Source organism: Haemaphysalis longicornis, unplaced genomic scaffold (assembly GCF_048455015.1).
Source record: "Haemaphysalis longicornis isolate Haplotype H1 unplaced genomic scaffold, Haemaphysalis longicornis Haplotype H1 scaffold_1, whole genome shotgun sequence".
In the NCBI taxonomy this organism is placed as follows: domain Eukaryota; kingdom Metazoa; phylum Arthropoda; class Arachnida; order Ixodida; family Ixodidae; genus Haemaphysalis; species Haemaphysalis longicornis.
This window is the reverse complement of record NW_027526203.1, coordinates 286,536,603-286,558,884: the sequence shown is the minus strand read 5'-3', so window position 1 is coordinate 286,558,884 and position 22,282 is coordinate 286,536,603. Positions and strand designations below refer to the sequence as shown.

The window sequence follows — 22,282 nt, the reverse complement described above, 5'->3', positions numbered from 1 at the left end:
ACTTTGACAGGCGGAGAGAAAGACTCTGCGCATAAAATGCGTCCAGTGTTCTTTACGAGGCACGCAGTTACCATCGATCGTCGTAAAACAGTTTTTTGCCAACTTTTATCGTTCATTTATTACACACCTTTAAGGCAGTGCACTGCGGAAGGGGTTATTTATTGAAGTTAAACAAGCTCTAGTATGCGGCGCGGGCGAATAAAAATGTGCAATAAGCGCATCCACATACAGACATCAGAGCAAAAAATGACGGTATATTAATTAGTTGTTGTGGTTGTTGTTTTTGTTTAGTGTGTTTTAATGGCGCAAGGGCGTCTGTGTACAAAGAACTCCATGTCTATTCTGTATGGTCTGTCAGCGTCTGTGCTAATGAAAAAAGAAAAAAAGTAATGGGATGCGGGTAAAGGGCGTTAAAACTGCTAATATATGGGTGTGAAGGGTCCTGGATCTAAAAGGTGAAGATGGTCACAATGTAATCTGAAAATAACGATGGTAAAGCGTGAAGGGCACCAGAGACACATGTCCCTTGTGGACCGCCTTCAGGCCTTCATTACCGCCTTCGCTCCCGAGGGGGCACGAGGTTACGCTCGATATGAGAGGAGTTTTAAGAAGTCTATGTCATGAAGGTATGGAAATAGGTGATTAAAAGAAAATAAGGGTTGGTCGGATAAAAACAGTGAAGGGTGTAATGGAATATTGTAACTGCAGAGTTCGGCAAAGTGCCTCCGTCTTACTTCCTCAGTGCCAGAACATTGGTTGTTTGATCAGATTGAACAACCTTTGCTGAATCTAACTATAATACTAAGATGTGGCGTTTTAAGATGGGAAAGTGGTTCGAATATCTTTAGAAAGGCGTGAGCCGAAAAGATAAAAAGAAATGTTGCACTCAATGCAACGCTTTTTTTTTTATCTTTTCGGCTGAAAAATTCCGCTGATCTTTCTGGGATGATAAATTCCCGCACGTGGTCCAGACACAGCGGCAAGAATGTCAGGGAAGCGAGCAGTTTATCTCATGCACTTTGAAGACTTTCTGCTAAGAGGTAAAGTTTATGACTGAACGCGCGTGATGATAAGCAAACGTTGGCCTTCTTGAAGGCGTGCTGATTTCTTGTAGTTGGAGGGCGTAAACCGAACTGAATTCTCCTTACTCTTCTTTACTGGCTATAAAAATATTGAAACCTGGCTCCTATATTGCAGAGACGTCCTTTGGATGGTATTGAAGCTTTGCATAGAACACCGTGATAACCCATACAATTAGCCCAATTGAGCATTGCTACAGGGGCCTGGCCCGAGTGATTTAGTGGGTACCCACTTCCTCCTTGTACCCCTCTCCTCACACCAACGTCCTCCAGTCCTTTTAGGGATAAACAATTCCATTCGAGTTTGCTCCATGTGCAGCACGCTGCGGAGCAAATTACGCCGACAAACTTCGCTGTGGAGCAAATTATGCCGACAAACTTCGCCAGGCGGCAGCCGGGCGTAGTTTGTACACGCCGTGGACCTTCCGTGGACCCTTCGCGGACACGCGAATTTTGTACACTCCGCGCCGCGAACTTTGTACGCGGTGGCCCTTCGCCCACCTATAGACCCCACATATTATAGTTGACTCTACCACCAAGGAAATAATATTTTCCTGTCTATGTATCTAGCAGAGCTAGATCGCCGACGAACTGCCCGCTTGTCGCCGCCGTCGCCGTCTGCAGGGGCGGCCTCCAGGCGGCGTTCACCTTTTCTTCGCTGCAACTTCGCTGCCTGTGGGCCGCGCTTACGTCTTGGCGATCAACGCGCAAGCGGCAGAGTCTATAACAGCACTCGGAACCAATCAAGATGCAAAATGTTTCATTACGCACGCCGTAAAACGTACACTCATGCTCCAGATGCGCCGTGCATATATATGAACTATCGGCGTATAAGAACAGTCAAACTACGGATTATTACTATCCTCCTGGATAACTTTCCCTGCCATGTGCTTTTTCTCATCACTGAAGTAACCTACTCTGGCAGTTTTTTTTTAGGCTTCATCGGTGAAAGCCACGTGTATAAAGTGTTAATGCATGGCTGGACTTCTAACAGATATTTTAAATTGTGGCCTCTCATACCTTTGTTTCTCAGGCAGCGGCCACGTGGCAACTAGCACAACACCCTGCCCATTGGTAGTACCGGTTCGGGGAAAAGTTGCGGGTACAAAATTGCTGCTCTGTCGTTTACCGGGTGTGCGTCTTTTGTGCGCCCGTGCAGACTACTCGCAAAGGTGGTGCCACCAAAACGGGTCCTGGTACCGCCTGATGAACAAGCAGCGGACCTTCTACACGAGCTGTGCCCCCAAGCCGTGGGTCAGTGGGGTCTGTGGCCAATTTGGTACTTTCCTTTGTCTTGCCATAATTACGCTGTCATTCGGGATGAGCACGCGCCATCGGGGCAACACGATCTCTCGCAGGGCTGCAGCTAGGGTCTAAGGCAGTTCTGGGCTATTCCTAAATTAATTACGCGCGTTTGCTGACCGCGAAACCTGCAGACTCCACTCCCTGCCTTCATGACCTCAAGCAGTTTTTTTTTTCTTTTAACTAAATTCCTATATTTTTACTGGTTAATTTAAGCGAATTCGTCGGTTGTGTGAAACGTATACGGGTTTCCAAGTCAGATGGCGTTAGTGTGTGCAAAAGACTGACTGAGAACGTTCATGGGTGCAATCGCGCACATCATGGCCGGTTTTGCGAAGATGTGAGCTAGCCCACTTAATATATATCCTTGTCTTTTTCTCTCCCTCCTTCTCACTCCCTCTCTCCATTTACCAAACATGCTGTTTTCTTCTGCAAATGATTGCTTGGTGCGCCAAGTTTACTGTCCTTCTTCAGTAGTACGACGAAGGGGCTAGTTTTCTTGGAGACCATTTTTGGGAACGCTGTGCAGGACAAGAACGGAATTAAAGACTGACACTGGATGGATGTGAATTTCTCCCTAGGCTACCCCTTGAATTGTGCACACATAAATCGAAGTAATCATGCAGGCCAGCTATCCCTTGCTGTGATTTCAGGAGTACGTCGGCGTGTATCACTACTCCATCGGCCTCTTCACTCTTTCGGTGCTGTCCCTGATACCGGCGCTGGTAATATTCAACTGGTACAAGTAAGTAGCATTTCTTCCCGTTTTCAAGAACATAGCAAGCGTGGAAACTGCGCTTGTTGCTACAAGATATAGTTCGGTTGCAAGAGCGGCGCACATTGGTTGGATATCACGGATACTACAAGCCCGCAAATGAACTAGTGTATCCAATGGTCTCGTGCCATTGCTAAATTTCGTAGATACGCTGAGATATTTCATAAAGCAAGCGCAATGAACCTAACTGGGACAATCCAAACACAGCACAAGTTTCCAATGTTCAGACGCTGCTTTATTAAGTGATACTAAGGCGTTACAGCAAGGGAAGGGAAAAAAGTACTGAAGCTTGAATGCGGACGCAAGTTCAACTTCAAAGTTAGGCAGGAACCCATGAGAGTCTATGATGTGTGCAGTTCACTTGCACACACTAGCCTCTCGGGGCTACCTTGTAGCGGGCGTGTTTCAGCCGAGTGTATTTTGGGCCTCGCGCGTCAGCTGAGCAAGGAGAACGAATAGTTGACAGGAATATATTCGTTTCCTAGTGGCCCATGTTTCTTGAATAGAATAACATGTCATATTGTATAGCGTTATATAAAGGAACTAAAAGCCCCGTGCATACAGAACCCTCGTAAGCATTCCGGTAGTGTACACACTTGCGTTTCTCTCCACTACGCCGACGCGCTAAATGAAAGCTAGAAGAAAACTCTCTCGGCTGAGAAGTGTGTCATTTTGGAGTTGGCGCACAAATGAATAGAGATGCACCTTTTGCAACGGCGGCGCACTGTTTTGATGCCCCGTTGGCCTGCTTCGAGTTTCGACACTTAACCTTGACCCTGCCTCTCAAGAGGCCGGTATATCACCCCTGCAGTTGTTAGCAATTGATTTTTAATACGCCTGGGCGCAAATACGCGAGATCACGCAGCCTCTCAAAAGATAAGGCCCGGCACGTTGCAGGCGAAGCTGTCAGGTGCGAGCTCTCGAAGGAAACCAGCAGCAAGCAGCGCCGGGCCTCGCAGAGGGAGCGCGTCCTGCTGCTGCTGCCGCAGCGAGCATATCTCTGGACGACGTCCCCAGCCACGATCGGCGATAAAACGTGCGCGCCGTCTCAGCTGTCGCTCCTCGTGTGTAACGACCACCTGCGCGCCCTCGTAAACCCCGCCGCCCGCCCTGATGCGCTGATAAAGCGTCTAAAGCGCCGTCAGTGGCAATGTCCAGTCCAGACTCATGTGCCCGGCTTCGCATACATTTTACTATTTTTACATAAACGCGGCACCCGGCTTCTGAGCACTTAAATTAGCTGATGATCTTTAGAAGAGTCATTTGCATAATCTGCTCACCGTCCCAATTTTTGTCGCACTGTAGAGCACCCACGAATATGGCAAAAAGGGAAGGGAAGTGTGAGTTTTGTCAAGCCCGTTAATGACCGCAAGAGCACTCTATTCGCCCCTGTTCTTCATGAAGGACGCGTTCTGGCTCTCCTCGGTCTCTTTACTTTCTATCCCTGTTTCTCTTGCCTTCAACCAGGGGCGCAGCCAGAAATTTAGCTCGGGGGGGGGGGTTGAGATTGCTCCTCGACCTCCTCCATATGATTTTTTTAAGAAATTAAAAATATGCACAATAAATACATAACTATTAACTGATAATATTCATAGCTATTACCTGAAATTTATAACTATTAACTGAAAATACATCACTATTAACTCTCAAAAACAAGGAAAATAAAATATTTCATAAAATTTCGCATGTTCCGAGAATTGTGGCAGAATTGCTATCACTGCTTGCAATTTTCTGTTTTGTCTACATGAGAAGAAGTAGCACCTAAAAAACCCGCCACGGCGGCTTAGTGGCTATGGCGTTGTGATGCTGAGTTCCAGGCTGCGGCGCAGCTTTTCTGATGGAGGAAAAGAGCGAAAACGCCCGTGTGTTCGAGATTTGGGCGCACGTTAAAGATCCCCAGGTGGTCAAAATTAATCCGTAGTCCTCCACTACGGCGCGCCTCATCGCCTGTGTAGCGTCGGCGCGTTAAGTCCCACAATCAATCAGAAGTAGCACCTAGAAGAAATATAGACATATAGAACAAATATAAACATATGTGCTTAACAAACATGGAAGCGAAAAACATGGAAGTAAAGAACTAATTCATTTTAAGCTGCGACTGGAGCGATAGAAGCGACGCGATTCCTGTCGTTTTAGCCGCCCGGCGATCGCTTTTGTCGCTTGGGCTCGACCAATTTTTGTCGCCGCGACAGAAATCCCGTCGCTTTTGTCGTAATTGTGAACGGGCCTGAAAGCTCACAAAGCACGGCGCAGACATGATGAACGTGCAAAGAATGAAAAAAAACAACAACTTTTGGGTGGACGTTTCATTTTATCGTCGCTTTTTCATCCAAAAATCCTTTTTTTTTATTTTTGCACGCATGTGACGGTTAGGGACAAATTTTAACACCTCTCTGTTTTATGCCAATATATTGCGTAGGAGCAGCTTGTCAACCGTCACGTACTACGGGTAATTGCAACAAAATTGAGCCACACAAAAAATACGTCCAGATGTGCAGTTGTGGTGAAAAAACCGAGAAGACTAAATTCTGATAAGGACAATAGAACTGTCACTGGAAACAAAGTGTCGATTTATACAGAAAGCCCACTCCACATGGTGCGAATTTACCTGCGAATTCGCTGCTGCGGAGCCGCTCGCGCGGCAAAACGTTTTTGTAGCTGTGGCAATAGACCATTTTGCCGCACGACAGAAAATTCCCAGGTAAACTTGCAAAAGAAGGGGGGGGGGGGGGGGGGGGGGGGAGCCCGAAAGCCCGAAGTCGTTAGCGCACTGGTTTCCGGCGGCGGCCCTGGTTGCATGGAGGTACTGAAGTAGCCAGCCTTGCGGTTTCGCCCGCGAATCTCCCCTAGTTTGTTCAGAGCAGCGACTCTCCGTCGCTCGGCAAGCGCGCTCGCAGAGCGCCCCCGTGCAAGTGAAGGCCTCGCACAGTAGTTTGGCATGCTAGGAGGGAAACAGGCCGCCAAGGGAGAGTAGCTAGGTGCGCTTTCCGGACAGGATTACTGGGGTTCTAGACAAAATCCTAGGATTGTTTTCAGCGAACGTGGTTGCCTTGGTCGCCGTGCATGACAGCGCGACAAAATTTCAGGGGAGGGGTGGGGGTGAAGCCCCATAAGCGCCCCCCCCCCCCCCCCCCCCACACACACACACACACTCCCTTCCTCAAACTTTACAGGAACGTTTCTGTTTCAATGAACCTGTTTTTTCAATTCTACTCAATGAAATGGTCTTCGTTGGGCGTTGTATTGTAAGGAACAAAGTTACTTCTTCAAGCACGCCGGCGCACTGGCTCAGTGGCTAAGGCATTGTGCTGCTAAGCGAGTGGATGGGTTTCAATCTCTGCTGCAGCGGCCGTCTTTCTCGTGGAGGCAAAAAATAAAAGAACTCAGAGGCCCCTAAGGACACCTTATAGTGAACGCTAAAACATTAATGTTGAATCGTGGGACGGACATGCTGTGTGCGCCGCATGCTGACTGAGGATGACGTCGTGGCGCGTTTGATTCGCCCTGCTTGAGCGCCTTCTGTTGGGGCAGCGCCGTATACAATTGAGGTTGTTTGACAGCTGCCGCCCAGGAAGGCGCCTCGTGCACTCCATCGAAGTAGCTTCAGTCGCCGAAGCCGCATCTCCTGGTCAACCCTTCCCACCATCCCCGTTCTCGATTTTCTTGGAGGTTGGCGATTTCACGTGCACTACCTTTGCGCTCGGTTGGCCGCTGATTTGGCTCTCTTCGCCGCGTTCGTTCCGGCGCTCGCGCTTCTCTTCTCGCCGCATTGCCGTGGCCGGCCACGTTTCACAGTGCCATGGGTGTCGATGTAGATGGTTGAGAGTCCGTGGACGCGTATCAATAACATTCCTAGGGCGGCCCAGCGAGCCATGCTAGGGGTGACACTTGGAGATAAGAAGACAGTATAGTGAGTTATAAAACAAACTCAGATTGGAGGCAGCCTGATTTAAATTAAACGAAAGAAAGAATGGAGTTGGGCAGGTTATGTAATGCGGATGAAGGAAAAAGGTGGACCATCCGCGTAACGAAACGGCTAGCGGCGGCAAAGGCACTAGGGGGAGACAAAGTGCTCGTTGGAAGGAAAGAGTAAGAAAATTAAGAGGGAAAAAGGAGTACTATAGCAAAAACGCGAATGGTGTAGTCGAAAGTCACTGTGAGGGGCGCCTTTGTCCGGCAGTGGACACAAAAGGCTGTTGATGATAATGAGGATGAAGGCGTACGCTACCGCTAATAAAAACAAAATTTAAAAGCAAGCTGCACTGCTTGGTCTTCGATGCTTGATTACGGTATTGTTTTGCGTATGGTGCGAATTTCTTCGGCGAATCCACAGCTGCGGTGCCGCGCGAGCGGAAAAACGATCTATTCGCGTTGCTTGTGCGAACAGCCGAATGTTTGGAACAGTCTAACTTGTCCTGCTTGTCCTACTAACGCCGATTGGCATTTGGCAATTTGCCGTAGCAGTGAAAATACGAAAATCAATCGTTATGCCGCACAAGCAGCGCCGCAGCTGCGGATTCGCCGGGGAAATTCGCACCAGAACGGGCTTAAGACGGCCATCTTTAAAGAGAAAATGCTGTTGCCCTTGGTAAGAACACTGTTAGTGGGCAAGAAGAAAATGGTCGTGTAGGTGAAGTGGAGATCGAAGGAAAGACGTAGCGACCGTTGATAAGCGCGCGAAAAGTCAAAGCACATTGAATTAAGACGATGCGTCAGCAAGCTGCCAATCAAACACGATAAGAAATCTCAGTTCTACTGCTAAAGCCCAGTCGATCGTGATGCAGTGAGGGTGAATTTTACAGGCCAGTTTTACCCCAGCTGAGCTGCCCACACTTATGAACCACAACCGGTTTTATAGATAATAAAGTCGGCCGTGTTACGAACCGCCATCAGGATCACCGGTCGGCACTTGAAACCACGGGTGAGGGCATCTGGAGGCCGCCTTCCCAGCAGCAAGAATGAATGAAAAAAGCACCCCGGCACCTTCGCCGTCTCAAGTAGGCGATGAAACAGCGCCGAGGGGAAAAATTGAGGTGGTGAAATTAAAAAAAAATACATACGGGGTCGAAGCAGGACAGGAGGAGGAGGAATCAACTTTTACTGAGCCCAAGAAATCAGTGGTGCGCGCTGGCACCAGACGGGGTGGTTCCCTAGTTACGGGACCCATATGTTCCCAGCAGCTCCTGGCCCCTGTCTGTCAGTGCGAGCCGAGTCGGCAGGGCGGGGCTGGTCAACAAGGTCTCCCATCGCTCAAGGGGTTGGGGATTAGGGGTGTTGTGGGGAAGGGAAGGAAGGGGGGTCTTGAGTTCTGTACACTCTGCCAAGATGTGCGGCAGGGTGCCCCTCTCTCTTTTGCGAACAGGACACATTTTGAAGGCGCTTGTCACAAGTGAAGTCAGGGGGGGATTTTTGATCTGGAAATCTGGTTGGACTTTTTCGTAGCACTTAGATATTGAAATTTCAGTTGATGCCCGTCCGAATGATTGATATTGTGCGGTGGCCGTTTCCTGCAGCAAAGAAGTTCCGTGCCTTGCTTCCTTCGCAAGGCAGTTCGCCCTCAGGCGGAGTTTGAATGAAGATAGGTGCCCTACTCGAGCCAATGTCTTTGGGTGGCATCGCGTGGTGCCTCGATGTCAGTGTTTAGTGAAACAAAAAAATGGCTGCGGCTTAGCTCCGCTAACCCTGTATAGCCAAAGAGAAAGCTTTGCTTAGCTTGGTTAAGTCTTGGTTTCACTTGGTTAACCTTTGATTTAGCTTTTATTGTACTATTCGTCCAAAGCCTGCCTTTATCTACGACTGTGGTCCGCTTCCGGCGTTTTAGGAGCTGAGCGGCTCGCCGGGCAATACCCGCGGGGTCGTAAGTCGCCGCTTGCCGACGACGGCTCAAAGCCTCCAGCTCTCGCGCAACGCTCGGAAAAGACGGCCCGGCCGCGCTCTCATCCATGGCCAAGCTCGAATGAATGCGGCGAGTCACGTGGCCAGGCGCGAACCAGCTGCAGAGAGCGCATGCGCTAAACCGGCCCTGGTGGCGGCAGAGACTAGCAAACGCGGCCGTCGCGAAGCTCAGCTCGGCGAATCACGTGATGCGTTGCCAAGAGAAGGGCGCAGCTGCGGTCAAATGAAGGTCAAATTTACGTGACGGTGAAACCGCTCGACGAGATTAGTAAAACTTCGCTTTAAAACTGCCTGCATAGTCTTCGAGTGATACTCGAAATGACCCTGTTTATATACAAGAATATGGACATCTGGGCGCAACAAATATGGAAATACACGTAAGCCATACAAAATATCAAAGGGTTCTTTTCCGTGTATAAAATAATTGATGCAGAACCATCCTTTGGGAATGATTATCAATGCAAATTCAATTACCATTGTATTAGTAGTTGTGCATATGTAAATACCTTGGATATGGGGTGGATATGAAAATGTTGAGGGATATGTTGAATGAATTCAGGATCGCGCTGCAGAACCGATATTCCGCTCTTAACGAGGAAGCCGAGTTTACGACGCAGGAAGCCAGCGACAACCTTACACGCATTATTACGGAGTGTGCAGTAGAAGTAGGGGGCACTATAGCTAGACAGGATACTGGTAAACTCTCACAGGAGACGAAAGATCTAATCAGGAAACGGCAAACCATGAGAATCTCCACCGCAGCTGACAGAATAGAACTAGCGGAGCTCTCCAAGCTAATCAATAAGCGTAAGACAGCTGACATACGGAAGTATAATATGGAGAGGATCGAATACGCTGTAAAGAACGGAGGTAGCCTGAAAGCAGTGAAGAGACGTCTTGGCGTGGGGAAAAATCAGATGTATGCACTTAAGGATAAGCAAGGCAATGTCATCACAAATAGGGATAAAATAGTCACAGTGGCCGAGGAGTTCTATAGGGATCTGTACAGTAGCCAGGACATACAGGATAATGCCGAACGAGACAGTAGTTCACAGGAGATAGACATCCCACCAGTAACGACCGAAGAAGTAAGGAAGGCTTTGAAAGAAATGAAAGGGGGCAAAGCACCTGGTGAAGATCAGATAACAGCAGACCTCTTGAAGGATGGCGGAGAAATTGTCCTTGAAAAACTGGCAAACCTGTATACGCAATGCCTAATGACCGCAATGGTACCGGAATCTTGGAAGAACGCGAATATTATCCTAATTCATAAGAAAGGCGACATGAAGGACTTGAAAAATTACCGGCCGATCAGCTTACTGTCAGTCGTCTACAAGGTATTTACCAAGGTAATCGCTAACCGAATTTCTGCAACCTTAGATTTCAGTCAACCTAAAGAACAAGCAGGGTTCCGTAAAGGTTATTCGACAATGGACCATATTCACACGATCAATCAGGTGATAGAGAAGTGCGCTGAGTATACTCAACCCCTATATATAGCCTTCATAGATTATGAGAAAGCATTTGACTCGGTCGAAACCCTAGCAGTCATTCAGGCATTACGGAACCAGGGGGTAGATGAGCATTATGTAACAATACTAGAGGATATCTACAATGGGTCTACAGCTACGATCATGCTCCATAGGGAGAGCAGTAAAATACCTATAAGAAAGGGTGTCAGACAAGGAGACACAATCTCTCCAATGCTATTCACAGCATGTTTACAAGAAGTATTCAGAACGTTGGATTGGGAACAGGTGGGTGTAAGGGTTAATGGAGAATACCTCAGTAACCTCAGATTTGCTGATGACGTTGCCTTGCTAAGTAACTCGGGGGACGAATTGCAAAGCATGCTTTCCGCACTGGGCGAACAGAGTAGAACCGTGGGACTGAAAATTAATATGCAGAAAACTAAAGTAATGATCAATAACCTCGGGACAGCACAGCGGTTTGACATAGGTGGCGAGGCAGTGGAAGTGGTAAGCGAATATATCTACTTAGGCCAAGTTGTGACCCCAGATCCAAACTATGAGGCAGAGATAATTAGAAGGATCAGAATGGGGTGGGGAGCATATGGCAGACATTCTCAGATAATGAATAGCAGCCTACCATTGTCGCTGAAGAAGAAAGTGTATGACAGCTGCATCTTACCGGTACTCACCTACGGGGCAGAAACTTGGAGGCTCACTAAGAGGGTTCAACTTAAATTGAGAACAACTCAGCGGGCAATGGAGCGGAAAATGATAGGTGTAACATTAAGGGACAGGAAGAGAGCGGAGTGGGTCAGGGAGCAAACTGGTGTTAAAGACATATTAGTAGAAATTAAGAAGAAGAAATGGACGTGGGCAGGACATGTAATGCGAAGGCAAGATAACCGCTGGTCATTAAGGGTAACAGAGTGGATCCCTAGAGAAGGCAAGCGTTGCAGGGGGCGGCAGAAAGTTAGATGGGCAGATGAGATAAAGAAGTTTGCGGGGATAAATTGGTCACAGTTGGCACAGGACCGAGGCAATTGGAGAATAATGGGAGAGGCCTTTGCCCTGCAGTGGGCGTAGATAGGCTGGTGATGATGATGATGATGATGATGATGTTGAATGACGAAGGATATGTTACCCCTTCCTGATCACTAGAGGTAGTCATTACTCTACTTCCATTGGCCAAGTATGAGTACGAATAATTGCTACAAGACCCTACTGGTGGCAGCTCGATGCACTTCAATGTGATGTAGGGGCGATAATATTGACTGCTTCTGCATGTTAGTGCAATTCCAGTTGTGTAACGGATTTGCGCCGGCGAACTGCATTCACTTCACTCCACCCATCCTCCCTCCCCAACCCTCACCTTGTCAAACCTCCACTCCCTCGATGCTGCGCACACAGATGCCTAGGCGTAAGAAGCGAGGCAGGAATAAACATAGCGCAACGCTGGTGGAGTAAAGTTAATCGCATTAAAATATTCGCTGCATACGACCGTGCCGCGGCTTTATAACAGAAATAGTTTGCGTGCTGCCGTATTCGTCTTTGCCCTTGTTCCACCTTACACAGGCCACTTTGCAGTATGTAGAGGCTACGGGTGAGTTTAAACGGACCGATTGTATGGTGCCTGAAAAAGTACCTTTCCACCAAAGCTTTTTATACTGCAGTGACACAGACTTGATCTGCTTCATCGAGGTACATGAGTATAGCAGAGTGGATTAAGCATTTATTAGATATTTCCCCCTTGCGAATTTCCGCACTATTATTGCTTAGTAGAATCGTGTACTGGGCCTTATCATTGGCCTGCTTTTCGTGTTTGGCAACAACTCTTTATTATTTGGGCTCATTGTGGTGAAGCCAGCCCACGGGTCTTTCTATGGAAGTGTTGTTAAGTGTGCCCTCCAGCTACGTACATTTACGGAAGCCCAAGTGACGTGCATTTTATTTCCAGAGAAATTCCCCCACTTGTGCACGCACGTGTTTTGAAATTTTCGTAATTTCGCTTACATACAGAAATGTAAGAGTTGGAAATAGAAACTGCCAGGCGACTACAGGGGATGTGTTGCTATCTTTAGCGAAGGCTGTATACGTGACTGACTGACGGGAAATTTCGGTGGCAACGCCACTAGATGTCACAATGCACAGTCTGGTACGGTCTGGGAAATTTTAAGTTTTCGATCTGTTAATGGTTGTTATGAGTAGAGACCAGATTTTAGGCAAACGCCTATTTTGTTCCTTGTGCTCCTATCGTCCCACTTTGATATATGAGCATGAATCAGAGGTTAAGAAGGGCTTTGATGGCGTTTTTATAGTGCCTATAAATGCCTGTTCTGGCGACTGTGCGTAAATGCGTATAAATGCCTATAAATGCCTATTTTCAAACTCGGCCGGCGCCTATATAAACACTATTTTAGCCTCAAGTTTCGCTTTCGAATGCAGCCTGGGGTCGTTATTGATGTTATCGGGCAAAATTGGCTGTTCTAAACTCAATGGGGTTCAACCTAGTCAAACAAACCCACGAAAACAACAAGTAGCAGCAGTGAAATTGAACGCTCATTCTCAGTGTCAAGAGGCACAATAAAAAAAAAATCTGAAGATGATGGCAGTTTGCTACTGTTTCCATAATTTTCACAGTGATTCTTAGACTACGCCAGGCTGCGTGCTCTTCTAACAAATTTCTTCAAACATGTGCATCTTCGTTTCTAGAGTCATACTCTATTTCAACTCTATTTTAAACGCAACCATAGAGCATCGACCACGCCTTTGCTAGCAGATCACTCCTGTATTGAAGAGCCAACTGCGAAACACCACTGCCCAGCTGCATTTCCTTGCGCCCTAAAATTAATACTGCTGACGGGACCTAAAATACGCTTTCCCTCCAAAAATCTCTTCGGGTGTCAAAAACCTCTTGAAAAATGCTTTTCAAATGTGTGGAAGTGAATTTGGCTGGGATGGGGCGTCTTGACTGTACAATTAGGGTATCATAGTACATGAGAGCATTGCCAGAGTTTTATCTAGCACTCCTCATACAAGAACAAGGAAATTTCTTAATAACCCATCGCCTCTTTAGCGTTTATTATTAGTGTCTGTTTTTGTTGTGTCATAATTTAGCTGCGTCAGGCAGACATAAAGTACCGCTTTTTTAATCACCATTCTCAGCTTTCAAGTATTCTTTTTCGAGCCTGTTTCACTGTATGCAACGCTCGAGCAATCGACAGGGGCCATTGAACTTGAATGTGAGCAATGCGCTTGTTGAACTAGGCCAACGAATCGTCATTAGTCCAGCAGTTTTATGGGACAATTGAACGGTTATGTTCAACTGTTGGCGCCTTTTTGCCATCATAAACAATAATATTTTTGGTTTTCCGATCGCACATGCACAGCACGCACATCTTGTTTGAAATTATTTGCATTTATGTAAAAATTTATGGTGTCTTTATTTACGAGTTTGGACGCCTAAAACGTTGTTTTGCCTGCCTATTTCTGGCTCTTAAAACGCGATTTTTAATGCCTAAAAATGCGACCTGTAGTAATGGGTAGCACAAGATAACTACAAGGCAATTTTAGTTGTAGTCTTGGGTTGGGCGCAAAGCGCATTGCCAGATGAAGTGCGCCTTGAGCCTCAGACCAATCCCGGGTCTATGAGGGCGACGGCGGCGTCTTAGCTTCAACTGCGTGTTTTAACGCTTTAGCGAATCACTTTGGAGGGTATATGTCGTTTTGTGTCTGTCCTCATTCTTGTCCGGTTAGTGCCGTACGTTTTTTTCTCTTAAGTCATGCACCAACTCGCTCAACAACAAGTATTTTTAACGTGTAATCGCTCCGCCGCAAAGCGTTTTGTGAAACTCGACGTACAACATAATCTCGACTTCGAACGTATCCCTACATATGTTGGGCATAAACTGTTGTGCGTGGACTGGTACCATCGAACAGTTCCCGCCAGAACTAGTGAATCCATTGCCTGCACGACCTGCTACTAACCCAATGGTTCCCATTGGCTTTCATATGAACACAGCGGCCAAGGGGCGCTGCTTCAATATATAGTCCATCGCGGGTATATTCGAACTCTAAGGGGATTTCGGGCTGTTCAATATATGGAATAATGCGATGTATCCGGGGATCGACTGTATATTATATATATATATATATATATATATATATATATATATATATATATATATATATATATATATATATTATATATATAGTATAAGTAAACAGTCGGATAAACGCGTCTGCTTACTCTTTACCCCTCCAGTGTATTTAACGAGTAAACGACGGCTTAGGTCCTTACAGGTTCCCCGGATTGTGATCCACAAGCATCTATGCTTTGCGGTCATGATGTGCGGGCTGATGTACATCATTGACCATTCCGTTTTCACGTTGGACGACGTCAAGCCAACCAAGTTCACCAAGAACCTTACTCACTCGAACACGGTGGGTGTACACGCATGCAAGGCAGCTCACTAAAGCGAGAGCCACGCCGCATCGCGCGCTAAGTATTGTGCACCGTTTCTAGCGCATATAGTTCCCACAAAATGAAATAAATGGTAACGTAAGCTATAAATTATAGTAAAGTGTGCCAATGAATTGGAGACGCCGGGGTGGAGCACGCGGAGAGGACGACATGAGACCAAGTGAGAGATGCTCTGCTGCCGAAGAGAAGAGTGACAAGCTTAATAAACGACTGCAGAAAAGGGGGGGGGGGGGGGTTGGAAAAGTTGGCCGTGACCCACCACTTGGGGGCGATGGAAACAGTTAGCGAATAGAAACCGCTTGGCACCATCCTTGCGAGGAATGAGAAAGAAAGGCGCTGGGAACGGCGATGGTTGCTTTTTTATGGCGGTTTGAGCTTAACTCGTTCATCGTTGCTAAAAGGAAAAAAAGATTGCCCTTTCGCGGACTCTAGTGGCAAAGCATACACAGTATCTGCCACGCACACCTCCGCAACCATTTTAGAACGAATATAATGCACTGTTTTCCCGTCAACACTTTAAAATCGCCGATCCGAGGCAACCATCACGCAGTGTAGTGGGAAAACTTCGCCCAACAAGTCCAAATCCGCACTACAGAATTGTGTGCAGGCCCCACTCGACACTTCATGTCTTCTGAGACACGGCCCATCGATGGCTAATAGTTGCAATACCGGCTATAAACGCTTACATCTAACCCTCCGTCAAGTGCCAGTGGAAATCTTTGGATGTCGGCATTTCTAGTGAGCATTTCTTGGTTAATGCTTGTACCATAATACCCTTCCAGCCCACACGGTTAGCTGATCGAAAGCGACCACATTATTTAGGACAAGCACGCGTTTTACACGCGTGCAGACTCCTCGCTCAGTCATAGCATGTAACCTTCCCATAGTTCCTTGATTTGTCTGTTCAACTTTTTTACGTTCAGCAACATCTGCTTCAAGAAAAACTCAAGGTTCTTTTTGCACTTTTTTATTTCACAAAAAAAAACCTTGTAGTGTGTATATTTAACGGGAATGTATCTATACAGCAACTGCAAAACATAACTGTACGTCTGAATGCTTTGCAAGCAACCAGCTCAAATGAGGCCATTCAGCTGAGCCATATGAAACAAGTCATTGTACAATTTCTGTTGCATGCACGATTTAAAATCGCCGCTCCCAGGGAGGAAACACCTAATAGAGCACATATATGCAGTTATTTCGTTATTTTTGCCGCCTATATTCGCAGTGGTGGTGCAAGCTGCTGTCGGTGATGAATCGCTACTTCATGGTGAGCCAGTACACCTGGATGCTCTGCGAGGGCTGCTACCTGCACCGACTTGTTGCCCTGGCCTTCTCCAAACAAATGAATCTCAAGTTTTGCTACATCGTCGGCTGGGGTGAGCACCATGCGCAGTCCGCCCATTGCGTAGACTCTTTCAACCCTTCGCCAGCAGTGCTGGCCGCCCGCCTGTCCCCCTAGCTTAGACAACGGCGTTGTGTCGGGCAGCGGCCATTACAGGGGGGCTTTGAGTTCGCTCGCTAGATAATAGTGCCTAGAATGTACTGCCAGCATATTATATTCTAGGCACTATATCTAGATCACGGTTGCCGAACCATGCCACGATTCATAGGCATACTTTGAAATAATGGTTCCGGTACAGGGTTTTACGCACCACGGCCCGCTCATAGTGCGCGTTTGCAGAGCCCGATTGCCGAATGGCCCTTCTATCCGCCCGTCTATTCGTTGAACGCAACCACTTTCGAGCGAAAGTTGCACACACACACACACACAAAAAGAAACGAGGGTGGTTTAAACCGAAGCCTTATGTGGTGTTGCTATAGGTGTTGCGTGCTTTTTTCCTGTGCGTGTCATAAACGTCTTGCGGCAAAGCCAACTTTATCACGAATGCTCAGTGGAAAATACCTTTAACTGTTGTTTTACCGAAACTTTCCCGAAATCATTTATATGACAGTTGGCTGCTATGACGCCTCTGCCAATAACCCGAGTTTCATTTAGTCGTAATTAGTTACTCCAGAGTGAAATTGTAAACGTTACAGAATTCCCGTCGATCTGCTGTAAGTACATGGGCTTCTACCCCGAGGTAAACGTAGAGCCTAAAATAAAACGTTAGCCCTTCCAAGTTTCGTTAAATATTCACAAAGCCGTAGTGATTGCCATTAAAAATTATGAGAAAAACATATACGTATGCATGATGTGTATTTTATATAGCTTCATTGGTCATCCACCTTTAATAAGTGGAGCGGCTTTTAGTTTTTCTTGTATATATACTTAATTTTTTTAGAAGGCTTGTAAAATATACATGCATTCAAAACAATTATGCACATTATTTAGGGCTTTTAGGTGTTAATGGACGTGTTGATTTCATGCGTAAACTCGGGGCCGCTGGTTAGAAGTGTGATTTCTAGCTGTATATCACGGGAAGAAATTATTTTCCATTGTGCGTCGTTTGTGTCCTTCCGCAGGCCTGCCAGCCGTCCTCGTGGCAATTTACAGCGCTCTCCGTGCCACTCAAGCCGACGACCGGTAAGAACGCGCATTTTCATCCAGCGCGCTCAGTGAGCAGCTGATCTTTCGTTCGCGATTTATGGGACCCGAAAAGCGTTGAACACCGAATTTTCTTAAATGGCGAAAACTTATTCTTAAGATCCAAACGGGACTCTAGAGGTCGTTCTTCTCGTGTTGGACGTCAGAGAAGGAGGTTAGAGCCCGCTTACTAAAGCGTAAAGGACGAAAGCTCCAAAAGTGCTTCGCGCGCGCTGCGCGCATGCGCTCTTCCCGTGTTTACCAGAACGTCATCTTCGTTGAGCGAGGGATTTTTCAACTACCACGTGCTTCTGCCGCCACGCCCGCTGTAAAAGCCGGGAATAGTCTATAAAAAAAGCAAGAAGAGCAATATTACTCCGCCGGTGTGCTACCGAAGAAGACACTCCATAAATTCGCTGCGGTCCTCTTCCCGGACAGCCGTACGCGAGCAACGTTGTAAGACGTTCTTCGCCGTCAGCCGCGATGACAAGCAGCAAACGGCACGCTCCACTGAAGGCTCTCAAGGACAGAAGTGAGAGGCGCTTCCCCAGCGCCCGGAACGACTCAGTGTTGTAGAAGTTAAGGTCGACAAGGCGACCTTGGCTGCACGTCCCGAAGACAAGACGGAGAAAATGAACACAATGACGACGAGGTGGCCGTCGCCGTTATAAAATCGTTATGGTCGTGGTGTTCATTTGTAGCAGTGAGTGGTGGGCGCACAAAGAAAAGAAGTGCGGCGTTAGCTGATTTCAGCGTCAGACATTCGGCGCGCAAGCCAATCAGCAGCGGGCCAGAACAGCGTCAAGCATTTGGCATACTGCCTTTCGCTTCCGCAATCTCTCATTCATCGAAGAATGATGTCACTTCTTAAACCCTAATTCAGTTCGTGGTTGCCGCATGTTTGTAGATACGCTTCAGCGACCACAGTGCCCATACACGAAAAGAGCAGCCCTACCGAATTGTCCTACACATAAGCGTATACGCGCACTGGTTCATACGCACTAACGTTTTTTTTTAATCCCCTAGCAACTGCTACAGACTTGGGCACATTTAAAAAAAAAACATAAATTCAAAGCAGGGGCGAGTGAGGATTTCTGAAATACAGAATTACACGCCTGCACGCGTTGTTTGACGAAAACATTTGTATCATCTAGGTTAAGAAACTTTAGAAAAGAAAAGCACTGAGCCGCCTATAATGGATGGGTATGACTTGGCGAAAGCATAGTTGCACTTCGATTACCACTTTAGTGAACAAGAAGTCGCTTCTAGATTGCTGTAGTCAAGTGGTCGGTGTCAGATGGAGCGGGGCAAACATCGGACGAAACGATTTGAGCGGGGCGGGGCACCAGTACAAGGTTGAGATAAGTGTGGCGCAGAATGTAGGTCGGAAAGCGACAGCTTTGTGCAAGGCTTGACGGGGAGACGAAACTGATAAGCGCATCATGGGCCCTGTCAACAGCGTAAAGTTTGCAAGTGTTCGGTTTCCCTTTGGCTATTTGGCTGGTGTGCGCAAAAAGCAGCTTTACATGGGTTCCACGTTTAACATTTACGTGCTACGGTGTATACCGTTGCGTGTTGCGCTCCTGTTCTTGGCCAGCATGCTACACTGAGTTAATCGCATTCTATCGTGCATTATTGAGCAGAATCTTTTTTTTTTTTTTCAAATCGCAGTAAAGTTTGGTTCATGCCGAGAGGCGTTTTCGCAGCGTTTGTTAGCTGCTTTGTGTAAAAAGGTCGAAGACAACTGGTCCCGCATTAACTGACTGCACGCATGCTGCCACACTGCTGCTGGATATTTTCCTACGTTAATGGAGTGTATTGCATGGTACATCGTAGTTTATTTTTGGCTGCATTTGTAGCGGCGCCAGGAGCATTTCAGGCCACGTTTTAATGCCTTGCCTGTTGGGGAAAATTTTGTTTGCTTGATTACAACTCCAACCGGCGAGGGTACTCCCCACTTACTTCGGGAATAACTCGTGCCGTTACCCAAACGCGCGCGAGTGGTTGGACGAGTAACCAAAGTGGTATTAATTTCTGAGTCATCGCTTCACTTACAGTACTCTTGAGGTGCGTAATTATTGATACTGTAGCTTTTTGGTTATCTGCGTAATTATTGCAGCTGTCGCATTGTTTCCTATGCGATAAAGACAATATTCCGCGCCAATTGTAAAAATACCACCCCTTCCTAAAGAAAGTCGAGAGAAGCGTCAAAGCTAACACTGCGTCCAACCTCCGCTGAGAGTGCGTCCACTCGATCGTAAAAACTTCAATCAAATCGCAAACAAAGAACGAACGCCTGTGACGATTTGTTCGCGCGCTAAGTAAACGCATCTACGGACCATCTAAATGTGTACCGATACGCGGTTAATGAGATGAAGGCATACTACTGTATTCCTCATTCATGATCGATGCTTGTATGGTCTTATCTAGAACCGTTCCTTTTTCGCGATATTCAAGTAGCCGCTTTTTGCCCATAGACCAACCGGTCTATGGGCAAATGCATTAGTTTTCTGACAAGATATGCCCTCGGCCCCACTAAGGAAGCTTTCGCTTTATTAAGTGTTTTTGGCTGTGTGGCGCTGTATACGTTTCGCTTTGTATTCATGCAATTTTCATTTTTGTTTTCCTTCTTTTGGATAACTTTTCAGTTGATTTCGCTTTGGATAAAATTGTTTTTACTACCGTTTCACGTTCAAAAGATGAGGGCAGTTATATTTTGAATTGCTATAGCGATTGCTATAACGATGGAGCCCGCAGTCTCCACCGTAGCAGAGGCTACAAGGTTGTTGAGAAGAACACAGAAGCTTAGCTACGTATACCTATCGCTCTGGACTAGATGCTTTAAGGGCGCTCTGCATCTTCGATAGATATGAATTCCACAAAACCGCATAACTCCTGGAAGATGAACGACAGGTGCGTGGCTTCAAAAGGAAATAATAACCAGGGAATAATGTGAAAGTTAGCCCTAGAATAAGCCGCGGCCGCTTTCCGAAATGAGTAAGTGCCGTAATCGAAAAGTAATCAGATTAAAAAAATGATCAATCAAATATTCAGTTAATCAAAAGTTTACTAACGTGCCCAGGGACAGCGGTAGACCTTGTACTACTTGCGCAGAAATAAAAAATTAAAAAACCCTCCGGGGATGCACTGTCACCAACCAACATTTATTGACCGGCTGAAAATACAAATGCATTTAGTTATGCCCAGACAGCGCAGCTTTGTACGAAAACAGGATGCGGCACAAGACACCGGATCATTTAGTAATTTTTTATCCCTGCAGCCTTGGTTTCTTGTACAGTGCACAAAATGAATTTTGCGCTCGGGTATATCGTTCTGGGAGGCGAAAAGCAAAAACGCCCGTGTGTACGAATTTCGGCGCACGTTAAAGATCCCCAGGTGGTCAAAATTAATCCGGAGCCCTCCACTACGGCGCGCCTCATCGCCTGCGTTGCGTCGGCGCGTTAAACCCCACAATCAATCAATCAATATCGTTCTGGGCTCCATAAAAACTCAGCGTGCAATGCACACACACGGCGGGAAAATACCTTTGATACGTGCTTGTAATCACAACTTTTGTTTCAGCTCAAAGAGAAATCTGGGAATTGCTGACTTGCAATATGTCCCATTGCAAAGCACCCGAAATTGTTATATTGAGAAATTTTTAACTTTTACATCATCTAAGGCAGACACGCTGTTTCGAATTCAATACAATAAACAAGTGGTTTTGCAGCATAAGCTCTTTCCTCTGGGACCTTCGGAACAGGGCAATGAAAATACAACACTATTAATAGCCACCGGAGCTCTCTTGCTATACTAACAGCCACTGCTCTCATCCCAATAGGTGTTGGAGAAACATCGTGGTTTACGACTACACCTTCACCGGCCCCATCCTGGCTTGCCTGGCTGTAAGTGGAACCTCGAAGTATCTTGCACATCTCCGACGGAGCGTGGAGGGTGTTACGGAAAGCTGTGTGGTGCCACGGCCGCAGGAATACACCTGGTTTCCAGAGGAACAGTATTTTTATTAACGCGTAGCGTTGGGGACCCCGTGTTGCAGGAAATCCGACGTCGGCGACGGCGTTGACTGAGCGAAAATTCCTGTAGCGCCACCTTGCGGCCCCCACTAAAATTTCCGGGATCGTAAGGCGCGAGCAGGAGCGGATAGTCACATGGGAGGCGGCCCTGGCCAGCTCGTCACTTCATCATCAGCGCTCACTGATGGAGAGGGCGAAGGCAGGAGCCGTTGCATCTGGAGCCCTAAACCTCGGTTCCACCTATGAACTCTTTTTGCTCCATCCGCAGTTCAGAAAGTTTTCATGCGATGCAAATGGGCCTTGATAACGCTATCCCGTTCGATGCTTAAAGGTGAATCGTCCTCCAAATTTTTCCAAATGGTCCTCCAGCGCGCACCATTCTTTATTTGAAGCTCAGTAAAAGTTTTTCAGTCAACCAATGCAAATTTTTACAGCGACTCAGTTTTGTAAAGGTCCTGCGCATGCGCGGTACGGCGCTCCAAGCCGCTTGGGGAACCCATGGAGAGCGTCGCCCAGAGCAACGCATGGCATCGCCGACTTTCCTCCACTGCCGGTAGCACGGCTGTCGCCGAAAATAGCAATGTCAATAGTCATTTCGAAGAGTGACGTTGGTTGTGACTGTCAATGCATTCCTCGAAGAAGCATGCAGGCTCGGCGGCTCGGAACCAATGAGAAAGTCTATGCCCTCCCTCACCGTATGACGTTACTGCACGTCGCGCTG

The 22,282-nt window shown here is 47.1% G+C and overlaps 1 protein-coding gene across 3 annotated transcripts in view; it reads left to right on the top strand.

The window, feature by feature from the left end:
• Positions 1-22,282, top strand: part of LOC144147296 (calcitonin gene-related peptide type 1 receptor-like) — a 97,361-nt gene that overhangs the window by 54,525 nt on the left and 20,554 nt on the right. For 2 of the 3 annotated variants that reach the window (XM_077679395.1, XM_077679413.1), the window contains exons 6-11: positions 2,239-2,342; positions 3,035-3,126; positions 14,813-14,963; positions 16,229-16,379; positions 17,467-17,527; positions 21,369-21,432. In XM_077679395.1, the coding sequence (XP_077535521.1) occupies positions 2,239-2,342; positions 3,035-3,126; positions 14,813-14,963; positions 16,229-16,379; positions 17,467-17,527; positions 21,369-21,432 (623 nt within the window). The remainder of the gene's footprint in view (positions 1-2,238; positions 2,343-3,034; positions 3,127-14,812; positions 14,964-16,228; positions 16,380-17,466; positions 17,528-21,368; positions 21,433-22,282) is intronic. The other variant, XM_077679404.1, reaches the window with a different exon arrangement.